The sequence below is a fragment of the Rhincodon typus genome, unplaced genomic scaffold (assembly GCF_021869965.1).
Source record: "Rhincodon typus isolate 14 unplaced genomic scaffold, sRhiTyp1.1 hic_rhity00001584, whole genome shotgun sequence".
NCBI classification, from domain to species: Eukaryota; Metazoa; Chordata; class Chondrichthyes; order Orectolobiformes; family Rhincodontidae; genus Rhincodon; species Rhincodon typus.
The window spans coordinates 8,624-25,000 of NW_025967222.1; the positions used below are offsets into that span (position 1 = coordinate 8,624).

At 40.4% G+C, this 16,377-nt stretch overlaps 1 protein-coding gene across 1 annotated transcript; it reads right to left on the minus strand.

The window, feature by feature from the left end:
* Window positions 1-1,060: 1,060 nt before the first annotated feature.
* On the minus strand, window positions 1,061-16,015 carry LOC109915219 (non-muscle caldesmon-like; the record flags this gene model as incomplete). Its single annotated transcript, XM_048592632.1, has 4 exons — window positions 1,061-4,008; window positions 8,843-8,974; window positions 14,419-14,500; window positions 15,879-16,015. Coding segments are annotated over 4 exons (459 nt in total), but the record flags the coding sequence as incomplete, so codon positions are not given.
* Between the last annotated feature and the right edge of the window lie 362 nt (window positions 16,016-16,377).

The following is a 16,377-nucleotide window of genomic DNA, read 5'->3' on the forward strand; positions in this document are numbered from 1 at the left end:
ATCTCTCGCCCACCCCTGTGATTTCATCACACATAAAAAGAAAAAAAACTTTGGAAATCTGAACAAAAATTATGCAAAGTATGTAAAAACAGAAGACAGTTTAACATTTCATGCATATTGCTACATTTATCTGATGAAGGGTCCATACCATGTTTTCAGATGCTGTGAGATTTGCTGCGCATTTGCATTATTTCTGTTTTTACATTAATTATATATTCTATATAATAATCCCTTGAGTCAAGTAAATCTTTGGCTCTTTGACTGTTAAATACAGATTTTCCATTTGCGATATATTGTGGCCTGAGACAATAGTGGACTTTGCAACTTCTTCAGTTGTTGTTCAGAAACATTAAAAAGAACCAAATGCTAAAATAAGTCACACAATTTCTATGATTATTCTTAAGCCATCAGCTGGCCCCATTGGATCTAAACAAAACACACCGGTACGTTGACACATTTGGCACTATACAAGGTCATAACTTCAATTCAATGGTATTTTATAGCAAAAACGATTTATCTTTAATAATTTACTGACAGCTTGAGTAGATGTACAAGCTCCATTTTGTTTCCTTAGAGTTTTCCACTTTTCCCTTGGAAGTGGCATTCCTGGCTGAATTATGTCTCTCCAAGTACAGGACATTCTCTGCTAATTCTCAATCATTTGGCCTCGCTTAATGTTTGAGTCATGATGCTTCATGTTTGAGCCATGACACTTGATGTTAATACATTTATTGACTGTAGAGGCTGCCTGACATCGATGCACGAGTACATTTCAGCAGGACCAATCTGAGCCTCATTGTAATGTCAATGCTCTGACTGGATTAACTCCAGGATACTTATAATTCCACACTGAATTAGAAACAATAGTGGTCTCCTCTATTTTCAATACACCATAAAACTCCAATGGCAGACAAACTTGAATCTGTAGCTTAATAGCTTAGGCTTTCAGATCAGAATAATGCTTGTGTTAATTGGTTTGAAATAAATAGTTTAATAGAAACATTAAAATAATGCCAATTAGAAAAGTTTAGCTAAAGATTTATTACAGAAAGGCATGGACTTCATACTATCATTTTATTGAACCATTTGTGCCATGTTTATAATTGGCCTCATCAGACAGGAACAAATCAAACTAAAATCTCATTTTGTTTGAAATCAGGTGGTGATGGTGTACTGATATTGTTGTTGGACTAGTATTCCACAGAACAAGGCAATCCTCTGGGGACCCAGGTTCGAATCACATAGAGGCAAATGGGGAAATTTTAATTCAAATAAAAAATCTGAAGTTAATAGTTTAATGATGACTGTAAGGTGATTGTTTAATAAACCCATCTGGTTCACTGTGTCCTTTAAGGAAGGAAAATTGCTGTCCTTATATATGACTCCAGACCACAGCAGTGCGGTCGATTCTTAACTGCTTTCTGAAACGGCCTTGAAAGCCACTCAGTTTTGTCAAACAGCTTAAAAAAAGTCAGAAAATGAATGAAACTGTCAACCAACGACAGGAAACTCTGCCCTGTTGATCCTGAAAAGTCCTCCTTACCAATATCTGGTGCCAAATTTAGGAGACCTTCCTCATCAAGCAGCAACCTGACAGTCATACTCATGGAATCATACCATACAGACCACATCCCAAATAACACCACCATAATTAATGAGAACGGCCTTCCCACCAGCAGGACAGTCCTAGCAGATGTGGCTGCACAGGGGTATGCAGTCAGGAAGGAGCTGCTCTTAGAGTCCGCAACATTGACACTGGACCCCACAGCATCAAAACAAACATGAGTGAGCAAATCTCTTTTTAATTATCATATACTGCCATCTTTTAGCTGATGAACCAGCGCTCCTCCAGGACGAACACTATTTCAAGGATGCACTGAGGGTGGCAACGGCACACAATGTACTCTTGGTGGGCAAAGTCAATGTCTACCAGCTAGAATGGCTCAGCAGCACCACTTACTGACTTTGCTGGGTGAGTCCTAAAGGGCTTGGCTGCTGACTGGATCTATGAGAACCTGCTTACTAACGCCCAGTTTGTATTCTGCCAGCTCCTGATCTCATTAAAAACTTGGACCTAACATAGTTAAATGAGTGTAACTCCAGAGGTGAGGTGAGAGTGGCTGCTGTTGACATCAAGGCAACATTTGACCAAGTATGGAACCAAGGGGCCCTAGCAAAATGGAACCGACAGGAATCATAGGGAAGACTCTGTGCTGGTTGGGGCTCTACTCAACACAAATGACTGTGGCTGTTGGAGATCAACCACCTTCTCTCCAGGACATCACTTCAGGAGTTCTTCAGGGCAATGTCCTAAGTCAAATATCTTCAGCTGTTTCGACGACCTCCTCTCCATCACAAGGTCAGAAGCAGTTGATTGCTGATGACTGCACATGTTAAGCACCATGTGTGACTCCTCAGATGCTGAAGCAGTCCATGACCAAATGCACAAGACATGGACAATGTCTAGGCTTGGGCTGACATGTGGCATTGCACATCTGCACCGCACACAGTGGCAGACAACATTCATTTCCAACAAATGAGAAGTGATTTTTTAAAACCAGAGCATTGCCTGGGCTGGAGAGTCTTTGTTATGAAAAAAGGTTGGAGAGACTGGTTGTTTTTCTTGGAGCAGAGGAGGCAGAGGGAGGACATGATTGTGATGTATCAAATTATAAGGAGCATAGGTAGACAGGGAGGAACTTTTCAATGGTGTAGGGATCAATGATTGGGGGGTAGGTAGGAGGTTTAGAGAGGATGTAAGGAAAACCTATTTCACTCAGAGGGTGATGGGAATGTGGAATTCACTGCTTGTAAAAGTGGTAGAGGCAGAAACCCTTATAACATTTAAATAGTATACAGATGCACACTTGCAAGGCATAAAAGGCTATTGGCCACGTGCTGATAATTAGGATTGGACCAGTTAAGTTATTGTTTTTGACCAGCCCAAACTTGTCAGGCTGAAGGGTCTTTTTCTCTGTAGATGTATATGCCTACGACTAGCCATTACACCTTGACATTCAATGGTCTCACCATCAGTGAATCCCCAGCTATCAACATCCTCAGGCTCACCATCGAACAGAAACTGAACAGTAAACGGTCTATAAATAGAATGGTTACAACAGCAAGTCAAAGGCTAGAAATGCTGCATGGAAAGCTCACATCCTGATTTCCTGATTCCTGTCTATTATCTAAAAGGCACAAGTCAAAAATGTGATGGAATACCCCACCTGCCTCGACAAGTGCAGCTTCAACACTCAAGAAGAACAACATCATCCGAGATAAAGCACCCTATTTGATTGGTACCATATCCACTTGCTCCACTACTGACACACAGTAGCACCAGTGTGTACATGGTACACAGCAGAAGTTTATCACGGTTCCACAGACAGTACCTTTCAAACCTATGATCACAACCATCCAGAAGGACAAGAACAGCAGACAGATGGGAATGTCACCACCTACAATTTCTCCTCCAACCCATTCATTATTCTGAACTGGAAATATATTGCATTTCCTTCAATTTTGCTGGGTCAAAATCCTGGACCTCCCTCCCAACAGCATTGTAGGTCTACCTTCATCAGATAGACTGCAGCTGTTCAAGAAGGCATTTCACCACTGCCCTCTCAACAGCAATTAGAGATGGGCAAATAAATGCTGGTCATTAAATTTGGCCTATCAAGCTTGCCTCTCCTGAATGAATTAAAAAAAGATATCAGTGATGCAAACTCTTTTACATTTAGCATCAATTTTAGTTGTTTACAATAAACACAAAGCACAAGATAATGCATGTTAACTCAAAAAGGTAGCACAGAATGGGAGCCATCTCCTTCAAAACATTATATTGTGATTAGTGATTGACATTGCAATGTAAAGCCAATTAGAAGTCACAGTGCAGATATGTTAACTTACTGCTGGCTTGGATGGGCTGGACCGAGGATTGGACTCTGGGTTCTTGCTCACCCATTGATTGATGAGGTCACAGACACCCACTTTCAGCCCATCAGTATCCTGGAAAAAAAAACATTAGATTGGATTAGCAAACAGAGGGAAAACGTTATTTATCAAACCAAGTACTGAATAATTCATCACAAAGGTTTATGTAACATCTCTGAGCACAATTCAAAATTGCCCTGGTGTACAATATTTCTGACAATCACTTTACAATTTTCAATCATTCTTTGGTGAAAATAAATTGCCAGTGTGTTCTAAGAAAATTGTACAGGCCACCATTGGCTTTTCTGTCTGTTTCTAGCCAAGGATTTGGTAAAATCTAACAAAAAGCTCATCAGAATCTGTGCGCAGGGAAAATAGAATAAACGGTGACACATTCTCCCAACAGATCAATCTTGCCTGACAAAAGCACATTTCCTCTGACTATTCACTGAGACTGGAACTGCTAGGGACATATCCTATTAATATGACAGTGATTTGACATTAATGGGCCAGTTACAGAGAATCAATAAGTTTGAAAGAGGAAGTCCATTACTAATTTGTTTGAAAGCACACTGGATTTTTTCTTGGGTAATAACAACCTTTGCACAGAGGCATAATGCTGACAAAATGCCCCCAGATGCTTCAGAGGCACATGGGAAAATGGATTCTATACTACAAAAAGACAGTTTAAGCAAGGTTACCAAAATCCTGTTGAAGAGGCAAGTTTTAGGCGAAGACACAATGAAGGAGAACATTGACAGACAGAGAGGTTTTGTGAGGGAATTTCAGGGAATGGAATCAGGATTACCTAAGGCCTGGCCAGCAACAATGGAAAAAAAGGTAAGGCAAATTGATAAAGAGGCAGAAGTTAGATGAGGGGAGTTTGTGGGGGTATGGGGCAGTGGCCATTTGTATTGCTGTCTGAGATTATGGTAATGGAGAGAACAGGGTCATAAATGGATTATGACAGGAGGATAAGAACCTATTGAAATTTGAGGATCAGGAGCCTATATAGATCAGTAAAAGTGGAAATAATGAGTAAGCTGGACCTGGTTCAGGATAAAATCTGGGCTTAGAGATGGAGACGGCATGGCATAGAAAGTAGAGCCCAAGCCGACAGGATATTGAAACTGCAAACAATCTCAGATACCACAGGTCAATGGTTCTGGATGGAAATGGTGTCGATTGGAAGATTACAACTGAATCCAGTGTTTTTTTTGTCCACGTTTAGTTGGATGTGCAGTCTGCCACCACTGAAGAAATAGAACAATTTAGAAACCTGGTGAATAAGTGGAACAGGCAGTGCCCGAGTTTTCATCATGGATGCTCTTCTCCAAAGCGACCGCTCCTGAAGGGTTAAAGGAGGTTGAAATGGAGACTAAGTTGATATTTGAAAAAAAGGGTTTCAGGTTTAAATTGGCATTTCAAATGATCCTACAACAGTATGTGGTATTGGCAGATGTCAACAACTGAGCAGAGTGGATGTGGCAAAGGCTATGTGTTCCAATAATTTCTCAGTGGCAGAGCTGAAGACTGTACTTCAAGACCAGTCACATCTCTAGTTAAATTGTTCAGGTGAACAATTTGTGAATACTGATACTTGCCCAATAAAGTGGAATGTGGCCCAGGTATGTCCTGTCTATTAAAATAAAAGGACAAATTCAATTTAACAATTACCACTCCATTCTCCCCTGTAATCTGTTAACCACTGTCCACTTTGTGTTCCACAAGGAACATCTGGTTCCAATTTCTTTACAAGTGTGATCCAAACATTGAGAAAGGAGCTTAACTCCAAAGGTGAGGTGAGAGTGACTGCCCTTAATTTTAAGGCAGTTAGCTGATCATGTATGACATCTTGTAAGTTGATGTTAATGAAAATTAGGTGTAAAACTCTCGAATGGCTGGAGTCATTCTTAATGCCAAGGCTGCTGGACGATAACCATCTCAGTCCCAGAACATCGCTGTAGCAGTTCCTCAGGGCAATGTCCTCAGTACAACTATCTTCAGCAATTAAATCAATAACCTCCCTTCAACAAAGGTTCATAAGTCAGGAGTTTTGCTGATCACCTCAGAGAGTTCAGCTCTATTTGCAATTCCTCTGATAATGAAAAGATCAAATGCTGGAGATCACAGTGGGTCAGACAGCATCCATGGAGGGACAGCAAGCTAATGTTTTGAGTATAAATGACTCTTCAGAGTCTTCACTTCTGAAGAAGGGTCATCTAGACTCAAAACTTTAGCTTGCTCTCTCTCCGTGGATGCTGTCTGACCCGCAGTGATCTCCAGCACTGATTGTTTTCAGTACAGATTCCAGCATCTGCCGTAATTTACTCCTCTGATAATGATACAGTCATGTAGGTATGCAGCAAGACAATATCCAGGAAACAAAACAGAAGTTGCTGGAAAAGCTCAGCAGGTCTGGCAGCATCTGTGAAGGAAAAAACAGAGTTAACATTTCAGGTCTGGTGACCTTTTAGTTCTGAGGAAGGGTCACCGGACCCGAAACGTTAACTCTGTTTTTCCCTTCACACATGCTGCCAGACCTGCTGAGCTTTTCCAGCAACTTCTGTTTTGTTTCCTGGTTTACAGCATCTGCAGTTCTTTTTTTTTATTAAGACAATATCCAGGCTTGAAATAATAGGATTTAAGTAACATCAGCATCACACCTATACCAGGCAATGATCATCTCCAACAAGAGACAATCTAACCATCTCTCTTGACATACAACACCATTATGAAAATAAAGTCCCCACTACTCTCTCCTTTCTGTAGTAATTCTATCTCCCCACGACCTGCCCTTTTAACTACCTACCTAAGGAGTTGAGAAAGAATCAGGTCACGACCAGGAACCACATGGTGGGAGCTGAACGCGTAGACCGTGTCCTGTGGCGACAGCAGATCGAGCGTGGGCTGGTGAGAGCGGGCCGGTGGGGGGGCAGCAGAGAGAACGGGCCGGTGAGGGGGCAGCAGAGAGAACAGGCCGGTGAGGGGGCAGCAGTGAGAGTGGGCTGGTGAGGAGGCAGCATGGAGAGGTGGCCTAGTAATTGGAGCGGAGCCTGCACCATTTTGGAGGTAGGAGTTGGGACTCTGAGATCTGGACTTGCTTTTTCTTGTGTACCTTTTGGCTCTGTTAAATCTTTAATTCTGGTTTTGTAACCAAGTGGGCACCAGTGAATGGTGACTTTGTGTACTTTTCGCTGTACTTATGTATTCTTATACTTGGTACAAATGACAAATAAATAAATCTAAACCTCAGTAACATCTTGGGGTTACCACTGACCAGAAACCAAACTGGGTTAATTACATAAATTTTGTGCCTGCACGAGCAAGTCAGAGGCTAGCTATTCTACAGCAAGTAAATCATTCCTGAATTCCCGAAACCTGTCCACCATCATGAGGCACAAGGCAGGAGTAAGAAGGAATACTCTCTCAACATCTGAATGATTGCAGCTCCAACAACACTGAAGCAGACAGCTTGAGTGGAATTGCATCCACCACTTTAAGTACTTAGCTTCTCCACAATCTGTATGCAATGGCAGCAGTGTATACCATCTACAAGATGCACTGCAACAATTTTCCACTGTTTCTTCAGCAATACCTTCCAAACCCAGAGTCTCTACCACCTAGACACACAAGGACATCAAGCGCATGGCAACACAATAATAAAGTAAATTAACAAAACCAGCATGAAAAGATACCAAGAGAGTTAAAGGAGGAATGCATTTACATAGAGACTGGTCATGTATCTTACATCTTGTGTTCCACTGAACCTCCTGTCATTTTCCTCATCTAAATCTATGCCTGGAATCATATAGTTCCTTCCTCTCCTCTTAATTTGTCAAGTCTGCTGAAGAATTATGTCAGAAAAGTGCCATTAGTATTCTAATTCTACCTCATTTTCAAGTCTGACACACTCAGATCTGAATGACCTTTTGATTTTTTCGTTACATTGATTTATCTTGTTGCTTGATATACTTGTATGATGCATCAAGCAGAATAAACGATAATGCGAAAAGTCTGGAACTTAAAACATACATTGAATGAATAATACATTTGGTTTACAGATTCAATAACTGAACTTTAAATTTTCCTTCGTTTGGGAGATCAATGCTTGCACAGCAACTTGTAAATAAAATACAAGACAGCTGATTTGTGGCAGAGAGCTTCACATCTGTGTTTTATGGAAGCATTTACAGTTTAAGAATACTTGAAATGATTCCTTGGCTAACGTGGGAACAGGTGACAGGTAGTTGTGATATGCCTGAGTATTTTATTGCTGCTATTCCTAATGAGGAAGTGTGGGGAGATCTTGTAGTGCACTGCCAGTATCCCTGTCTCTGAGACAGAAAGCCAGGTTTGAATCTGACTCCAGATCATGATGGCCAAGGAAGGTGCGAATATGATGTGGCCACACAGGTAAAGTATCAAATCATTCCAAGTGCACCAAGGGCAGGAAATATTACTGGCCAGCCATTGGACAAAAAAAAATTGGAAAATGTTATCTTTTTATCATGACTATCCATCGCTCCAAATACACTTCCCAACTGATCTGTAACACAACATACCCTCAATGAAGAAATAAATTTTTTAAAATTTGTATATTAATCTCCACTGGACATCTAATGCCCATATAAGAGCAGATTGGTTGTTTCCATTCACTGCAGCTTTCGCAGAGTTTTTTGAAAGGAAGCCCATTTGTGGTGCTGGCTGTGACACTTAATGGAGATACAGGATATGACAGCTGACGCAGACTTGGATTTTAAACATTCAGCTGGAAGACATCCCTCAGTGTCATAGGAGAGATTGGGTTTCCAGTTCACTCAACTACATATGTCAAGCTAAGTAGATCAGTGTGCACTTGTGGATGATGGTCCAATTTGATGGAGAAGTGACGAATATAGTATCTTACCTTACATGGTGTCCCTTTGGCAACTGAATAACCTGCAACATCGCCTGATTCCCACAGGCTCTTCTTGGTGGCAACATCCTCTGGTAGATTCGGCATGTCCAACGACGTGTGTCTGAGTGACTTTGTGGTGCTCTGTTTGTGCGTGTGAGTCAGATACAGTTCAATATTATTAAATGAAAGCAAACTAGCAATGATTTACAAAGTAGCATCAAAGAATGAATACACCACCCCTATGTAATGAGGCAGGCAGTTCCTATTGATACTCATAGCATTGGTTCAGACACAATTTTCTCTTGAGCAAAATATTAGATAATTGGTATCATTAGAATGCACTCCAGAAAAGACAAAGGGGAAGAAAGAAATTTGGTACAGAAAGATGAACAAATACAATGTTAAGTTCTTGTTTGAAAAGGGAATTGAAAATGGCTCACCAACAATTTAGTAACAAGCTTTCAGTTTTACACAGAATTACTAAAGAATTACTTGTGTACTACATCTCCATTTCATAAGTGATTCATTGAGTGTAAAGCATTTGGGATATAGAGGTCATGACATATTCGAACATCCTCTTTTGCCTTTTTCTAATCATTTCCATATGTTTTCAGGATTTACCCACTCACAATTGTGAATGCTAATGGTATTACAGTTGGATTTGTGTGGGTGGGGAAGTGTACTGACTCAAATCTGAGAGCACTGTTGAATTCAAATCAGGATAAATTAGTAACACAGTATTTAATGAGCTGACAATGTGACGGAACTGCAATAATGACAGTAACCCTTATGCCAGTGTTAGCTGGGATAAGATATTGACCCCAGTGACGGAACTGAAGTAACCTCAGCTGAATTACAATTATTACCATCAGACGCATTTCGGTTGCTGCAGCCATAACATTTTATCTATAGAGTTGTTAAATTTAATGTAATTTAATCTAATCAAGATTTGTACGTACTAAGGCAAGGATTTTTAATAGTAGTCAAATGGAGCACTTTCTATTCCAGGATTAGCACCAAACATGCCCAAGTCAGATATTGAGTGTTTGGACAGAAAGAAAATCTATGTCTAATGTCAACTCTGCTTGTTTTCAAAAGGAAATTGGAAAAGCACTGAATGGAAAAGAAAACTTAGTGGTTTATAGGGAAAGCACAGGGACGTGGAATGAAATAGATTGCTTTTGCAGATGGGTTTCAAAAACTCAATGGGCTGAATAGCCTCCTCAATGTTGCAAGAATTCTATACTCTGCACGAACAATGTGCCAGCCTAACACAGAACAGTTATCTTTTCCGTATGAACATAGCATTTTTATGTCATACTGTGGGTCCTTATGAGAATGAAAACATTCTAAACACCAAAAAATGTGGTTCTCAAGTAATACAAAATTAGATGCAGATCTTGAACTATAACCCCATCCTTAATAGGAAGTAGCTCAAGACTTGCCTAAGTTCATTTCATGCAGAGTCTGCACTGCTAGCACAGAGGAGACTTGTATTATGTCAATCTATGATTGATTCATATCTGGATACAGGTGATGTATTTCTACTCCTTTGAACAATCAGGCTTAGATCTTCTTGAGCATCTGATTATGTTATTGACGCACTTAGATGTCAGGAATTCTAGGAAATTTTAACTCTTCTGCTATGGCAAAATGACAACGGTAACAGACACCTGTTACCAATTAAATCAGCTCCTTCCATCATGAAATTATGTCATCTGGAATATTAACCTTTAATTCCATTGGTTGAATTGAAATCTGGGTTGTTTGCTTAAAAACACAACCTTTAAATGAGCTAATATACTGTCCTAAAATGGTTTTGCAGAAGACACCTCATTTGAAAGACGGTCAAGATCCACAGAGAATTACAATTTAGATGTCTAGATAACACTGTAAGGGACTGATTTGCTATTAAAAACCAACAATAAATAACAGATTGTGCATTTGCAGGAATGGCCAGAGACAAAAAGAAACTTACAGAAATTCATTGCGTGAAAAGAGTTGCTGAAGACCACGCCCCCCAACCCCACCCATCGCCCTCTTTCAATGAAGTCTTGATAGCTTGACCATGGAAAATCAAAACCTCTGAATTAACATGGATCTTAACTCTTTATGTGTTACCTGTCAGCTATCACATGACCAAAACTTCTCCATGCAAAAACTTAGGTGGGTAAAATTGTCTGTTCATTACAGAAGGCAGTAACAGCAACAAGACCAACAGAACGTAATAAAAGGATGGTTCTCTCTCAGCAGTTTCTCAAGCTCAGATCCTATCTCTGTTACATGTTGAAAAGCTTGAAACACATCACCAACATACAGAATTTTAAAATGAATGGAACTCCAAGAGACATAACGCTCATTCTGGAAAACGACCGAAAATATTCTGGCAAAGTATGGGGTTCTTTAGGCAAGTCTAAGTGAACAACTTTTAAGGGGCAATTATGGCAATCAATGGAGTTGTACGCTCCTCCTGTCAGAAATGGGAAATTAGGGAACAGTTGACTGTCCCTAGAGACTATGTCTGCAGGAGGTGTGTTTGGATCCATATCATATCAGACTATTTGGATTGGCTGGAGAGGCAGTTAGAGTCACTGAAGAGCATACACGAGACAGTGTGATGGTTAGCAGATTTAGAGAGATTGTTACACTGCATGTTCAGTCAGATAGATGGGTGACTGTCAGTCGAGGTTGAAAGGTAGTTCAAGTGTTTCCTGTGGCTATTCCTCTCGCAAACAGATATACCATTTTGGGTACTGTTGAGGAAGATAGTCTCTCAGAGGAAAACAGAAATAGCAGCCAGATCTTGGGCACCAAGAATGAAACTTAGGTTAAACGGGGTTTGTCAAGATTTGAAAGAATAATTGTTATAGGAGACTGTCCTATCAGGGGCACAGGCAGGAGATTCTGCGGCAGTGATCAAGAATTCAGCATGGTATGTTGCCTCCCTAATGCAAGGATCAAGGACGTCTCAAAACAGTTACAGCAAATTGTCAAACGGGAGAGTGAGAAGCCGGAAGTTGTTGTACACGTTGGTAAGAATGACATAATTTGGGGGGGTGGGGTATCGGTGGGGTGGTGGGGGGATCCCTAAATTGTACTGGCAATAGAAAGACAGATGAGGACGGTTCTGAATTTAAAAAAAACAGCAAGTTAATTAGAAAAGATGGGCAAGAACAAATCAGAGTACAGGGTAGCTCTGAAGAATTAAACTCCATTTATATCAATGTAAGAAGTCTTACAGGTAAGGCAAATGAACTCAGGGCATGTATGGAGCCTGGGACTGGGACATCATAGCCATTATAGAAACATGGCTGAAGGAGGGACAGGACTGGCAGCTCAATGTTCTGGGGTTTATGTGCATAGGAAGGATAGAAAGGGAGGCAAGATGTTTTTCATTAAGGAAAACGTTACTGCTGTACTTAGAGAGAATATTTCTGAGGGGTCATCCAGTGAAGTTATATGGGTGGAACCCACTTTGATGGGATCGTATACTATAGGTCCCCAGCAGTCAGAGGGAAATTGAGGAACAAATATGTAGAGAATATGAGTTGTAATAGTAGGGAATTTAAACTTTTCAAACATAGACTGGGACTGCCATAGTGTTAAGGGCTTGGATGGTGAGGAATTTGTAAAATGTGTTCAAGAAAATTTTCTTTATCAATATGGAGATGTACCTTCTGCAGAGGAGCAAAACTTGACCTTCACTTGGGAAATAAGGCAGGGCATATGACTGAAGTGTTAGTGGGGGAGCACTGTGTGAGCAGTGATCATAATTCTATCAGTTTAAAACATTTATGGAAAAGGGCAGACCTTGTATGGAAGTTAAAGTTCTTAATTGGCATATGGCAAATTTTGATTGTGTTAAATAGGATCTTTCAAGGGTTGATTGGATTCGCCTGTTCACAGGTAAAGGGATGACTGGCAAGTGGGAGGCTTTCAAAAGTGAGAAAACAAGAGTTCAGAGGCATTATATTCCTGCTCAGACCATTGAGGATAGGAGTTGGGATGTCGTGTTGAGGTTGTACAGGGTGTTGGTGAGGCCACTTTCGGAGTACTGTGTACAGTTCTGGTCCCCATGCTATAGGAAGGGTATTATTAAATTGGAGCGGGTTCAGAAAAGAGCTACCGTAATGTTACCGGGACTGGAAGGTTTGAGTTAGAAGGATAGGCTGGGACTTTTATCACTGGAGCGTAGAGGAAGTGCCAGAGGAAGTGGCAGATGCAAGTACAGTTACAACATTTGAAAGACATTTGGATAGTAAATGAATACGAAAAGTTTAGAGGGATATGGGCCAAATACAGGCAATTGGGACTAGTTTAGTTTGGGAAACTCGGTCAGCATGGACAAGTTGGACTGAAGGGTCTGTTTTCGTGCTGTTTTACTCTGTAACTGAAATTGTCTCCAGAAGAACAACCAGCTTATACCAGTCAAAACACCAGTGGCTTTTCACATTACTCAAGCAATCTTAGAGCACAACTGATTTCACTCATGGTCAGTAACCTCTCCTATTGCAGGTCACCCCTCCCCACCCTACCATGTAACTTGTTTAGTTGGCTTGCTGGTATGTGGATGTCATTGGATTTGGGATGTTTATTCTTTTAATGGAGTGTTTTTTTAAAATAATGAAACAAATTATTAACTTGCTAATTCATGAGATCTAGCTGGCTCGTTTCTTCGCTGCTTTACACATGGTCAAATATATATTGAGTTGAAAAAAGCACATACTTTCAAAAATTCAAAACCTGTTGTAACTAGCTGAGGAGTGAAGAGAGAGGCATTTCTTCAGCTCTCTGAGCCTTGGTGATAACATTTCAAAACACTGCTCCTTTATTGACAAATTCTTCTATATTCATAGAATCCCTACAGTGTGGAAGTGGGCCATTTGGCCCATCAAGTTCACACTGACCCTCCGAAGAGAATCCCACCCAAACCCACCCCATCCCGATAACCCAGCATTTCCCATTGCTAATCCACTTAACATACACAGCCCTGGACACTATGGGCAATTTAGCACGGCCAATCCACCTAACCTGCACGTTTTTGGATTGTGGGAGGGAACAGGAGCACCCAGAGGAAACCCACACAGACGTGGGGAGAATGTGCAAACTCCACAGAGACAGTCGCCTGAGTGTGGAATCAAACCTGGGTCCCTGGCACTGTGAGGCAGCAGTGCTAACCACTGAGTCACCATGGCACCCCAAATATTGATAACTAAATAGCAAATAACACAATAAGCTTTAACTCATTATGGCAATGAATAGTAAAAGTTACACCAGTACTGGCAACTTCAGTCACTGTGCAATCTGAGAATTATTTATTGGGAGGGAGGGGCTGGAAGCGAGAATAATGACAAGTTTTCTTGTCTAAATCCTAAGCCCTGGTCCTACAGTGACAGCAAAGGCCAGTCAGGTGACGGTCCAAAACCTACAGGTGACTTTCCAAAAGGACAAGGCAAAATGGATTTTAACAAAAAAGGTGCATACACAGCTACGATTCTTCCAACAATTCCATTCTAAGAGAACAAGGTCTATGTATGACAATTGAAATATATGCCTGCAGCTGTGCAGTGAGTAAATTGTTTTACCTCAATGGCACTGGTGTACTGCTCCAATCGTTCATCAATCTTTGATATGTTAGTTATGGGCTGCATCTTTTTAATACTGTTACTGTAATTTAAAAGACAGTCAACTAAAATTATATTTTCAAAACACTACTTTGAAAAGTTACACATTGAAACATCACAAGGCAAAGCATTCTTCCAACTTTTAGCCTTATAGAGAGATCCCAGTCAGAAACATTAGAATAATTATACATTTATGCAACAAATAAGTAACATTTACTTATATAATACCTTTGATACAGGCAAAATACCACAAAGTGCTTTAAGAGGTGTGAAGAAACATGGACAACAAATCAAACCCTAAGCTAAGGAGGAGTAACCAAACCCTGTCATAAAATCTCAGATTTTCAAAGGGAGGTATGCAAAAAAAGGTGGTGAAGGAGTGTACAAGTCTGGGGAGGGAACTATGAAGCGTGGAGCCTTAATGTTTATATCACAGTTGCCAATAGTGGACAATATATGTAGCAAATAAATAGGCCATAATTACAAAAAAACAGATCAACTGGGGGAAGAGAGGGTAATTGTACACATGAAGGAAGTTGGTTGATCATGTGGTTAATGGAAATGGATTCAAGAGGGTTGGAAGATTGTCTTATGGATTAATTGGGCCTCAAAAAGAGTGTATGCGGGGGGGAAACAGGGATAGAAATGAGAGAAAAAGGTAGAGGCCCAGAGTTGGGATTAGACGGAGATGATTTGGCATGCTATAAAAGCATAACAGAAAAGCAGAAGAAGTTGCTCAACATCCTGCTTCTTGTTGATAAAATAAAATACGTTCTTAAAGAAGAGTGTGGTGGAAGCAGGTGCCAGCATGTTAAGCAGGCAGTTTGACTTGGATGAAAAGAGATAGGTGTATCTTTTTATTCTAGAATGATTCTAGAGCATCGTGAGCAATACTGGGAGAGGAGAACAAGGCTTGGTAGAGCTGATGTAGGGCAGTCAACACGATCAACAAAAGAACAAGTCGATTTCATGTAGAGTTATTCAGGTTTTTGCCCCCAATGCCTCAGACTTGATACAGTGAACTTGGAACTTTGTCAGTGGAATGACACTGAAGAGTTGAAGTTTGAACAGAGGCAAGGGCATTAAAGGAGAAGGAAAGAGAATGAGTTAGCAATTGCAGGGTACTTAGGTAAATAAAGGGTCAAAGTTTGATCAGTTGGGGTGTTGAAGGTGATATGTATTTTCCAGGTAAACAGATGGATATGAGATTAAAGCATTTAAAGGAAAATTCGGTTGTGAAGGATACAAGAAAGTGATTGTCGATGATCTTATCAGAGATCAGATCTGGAGGAATATCTGAGCAGGAAGAAGGACTGGGGGATAAGCTGAGAAACAAAGAGCCAAGAGCGAGTGAAGGCAACTTCAATTGTGGACAAAGAGGATGATCTGAGGAACAATGTTGCTGCAGCAACTTTTCTCACCTCTTCTTCAGTGAGCGGTTCAACGATTCTGTCCTTTCACTAATCTGGAAAGCAGAAAGACAGCAGAGTTTAGTCTCACAGTTTAAGCGCAACACAAGCTTTCCTGCCAACTTTGACTCTAGCCAAGGCTTTTCATCCTGTGAAACAGATTACGATACTCATTTGCTGTTACCATGGATAATCCTCTGGCTTAACTCAGCCTAATGTCACTAAACAAGATGACACAAGAGAAGAAAGAGAAAGTCTCAGAGTGAACTAAGTGAGAAATTTTAAGATTTTACAAAAATGTCAAATTGTCCATAAATAAATTAAATCTGCAGCATTAGAAGTTATTTGTTAGAATGCATTTTTAAGGGAATACTAGTGACCGGCATATGTTGCTTATCGAAGGTTTTTTTCAGATAGAAAGCATAAGCACTTCTTTCAAAAGACATAAACATAGGAAACCATTTTTAAAGAAGCTGCAGTCTGTTTCCTTAAAATACATGTTAGGTTTGTT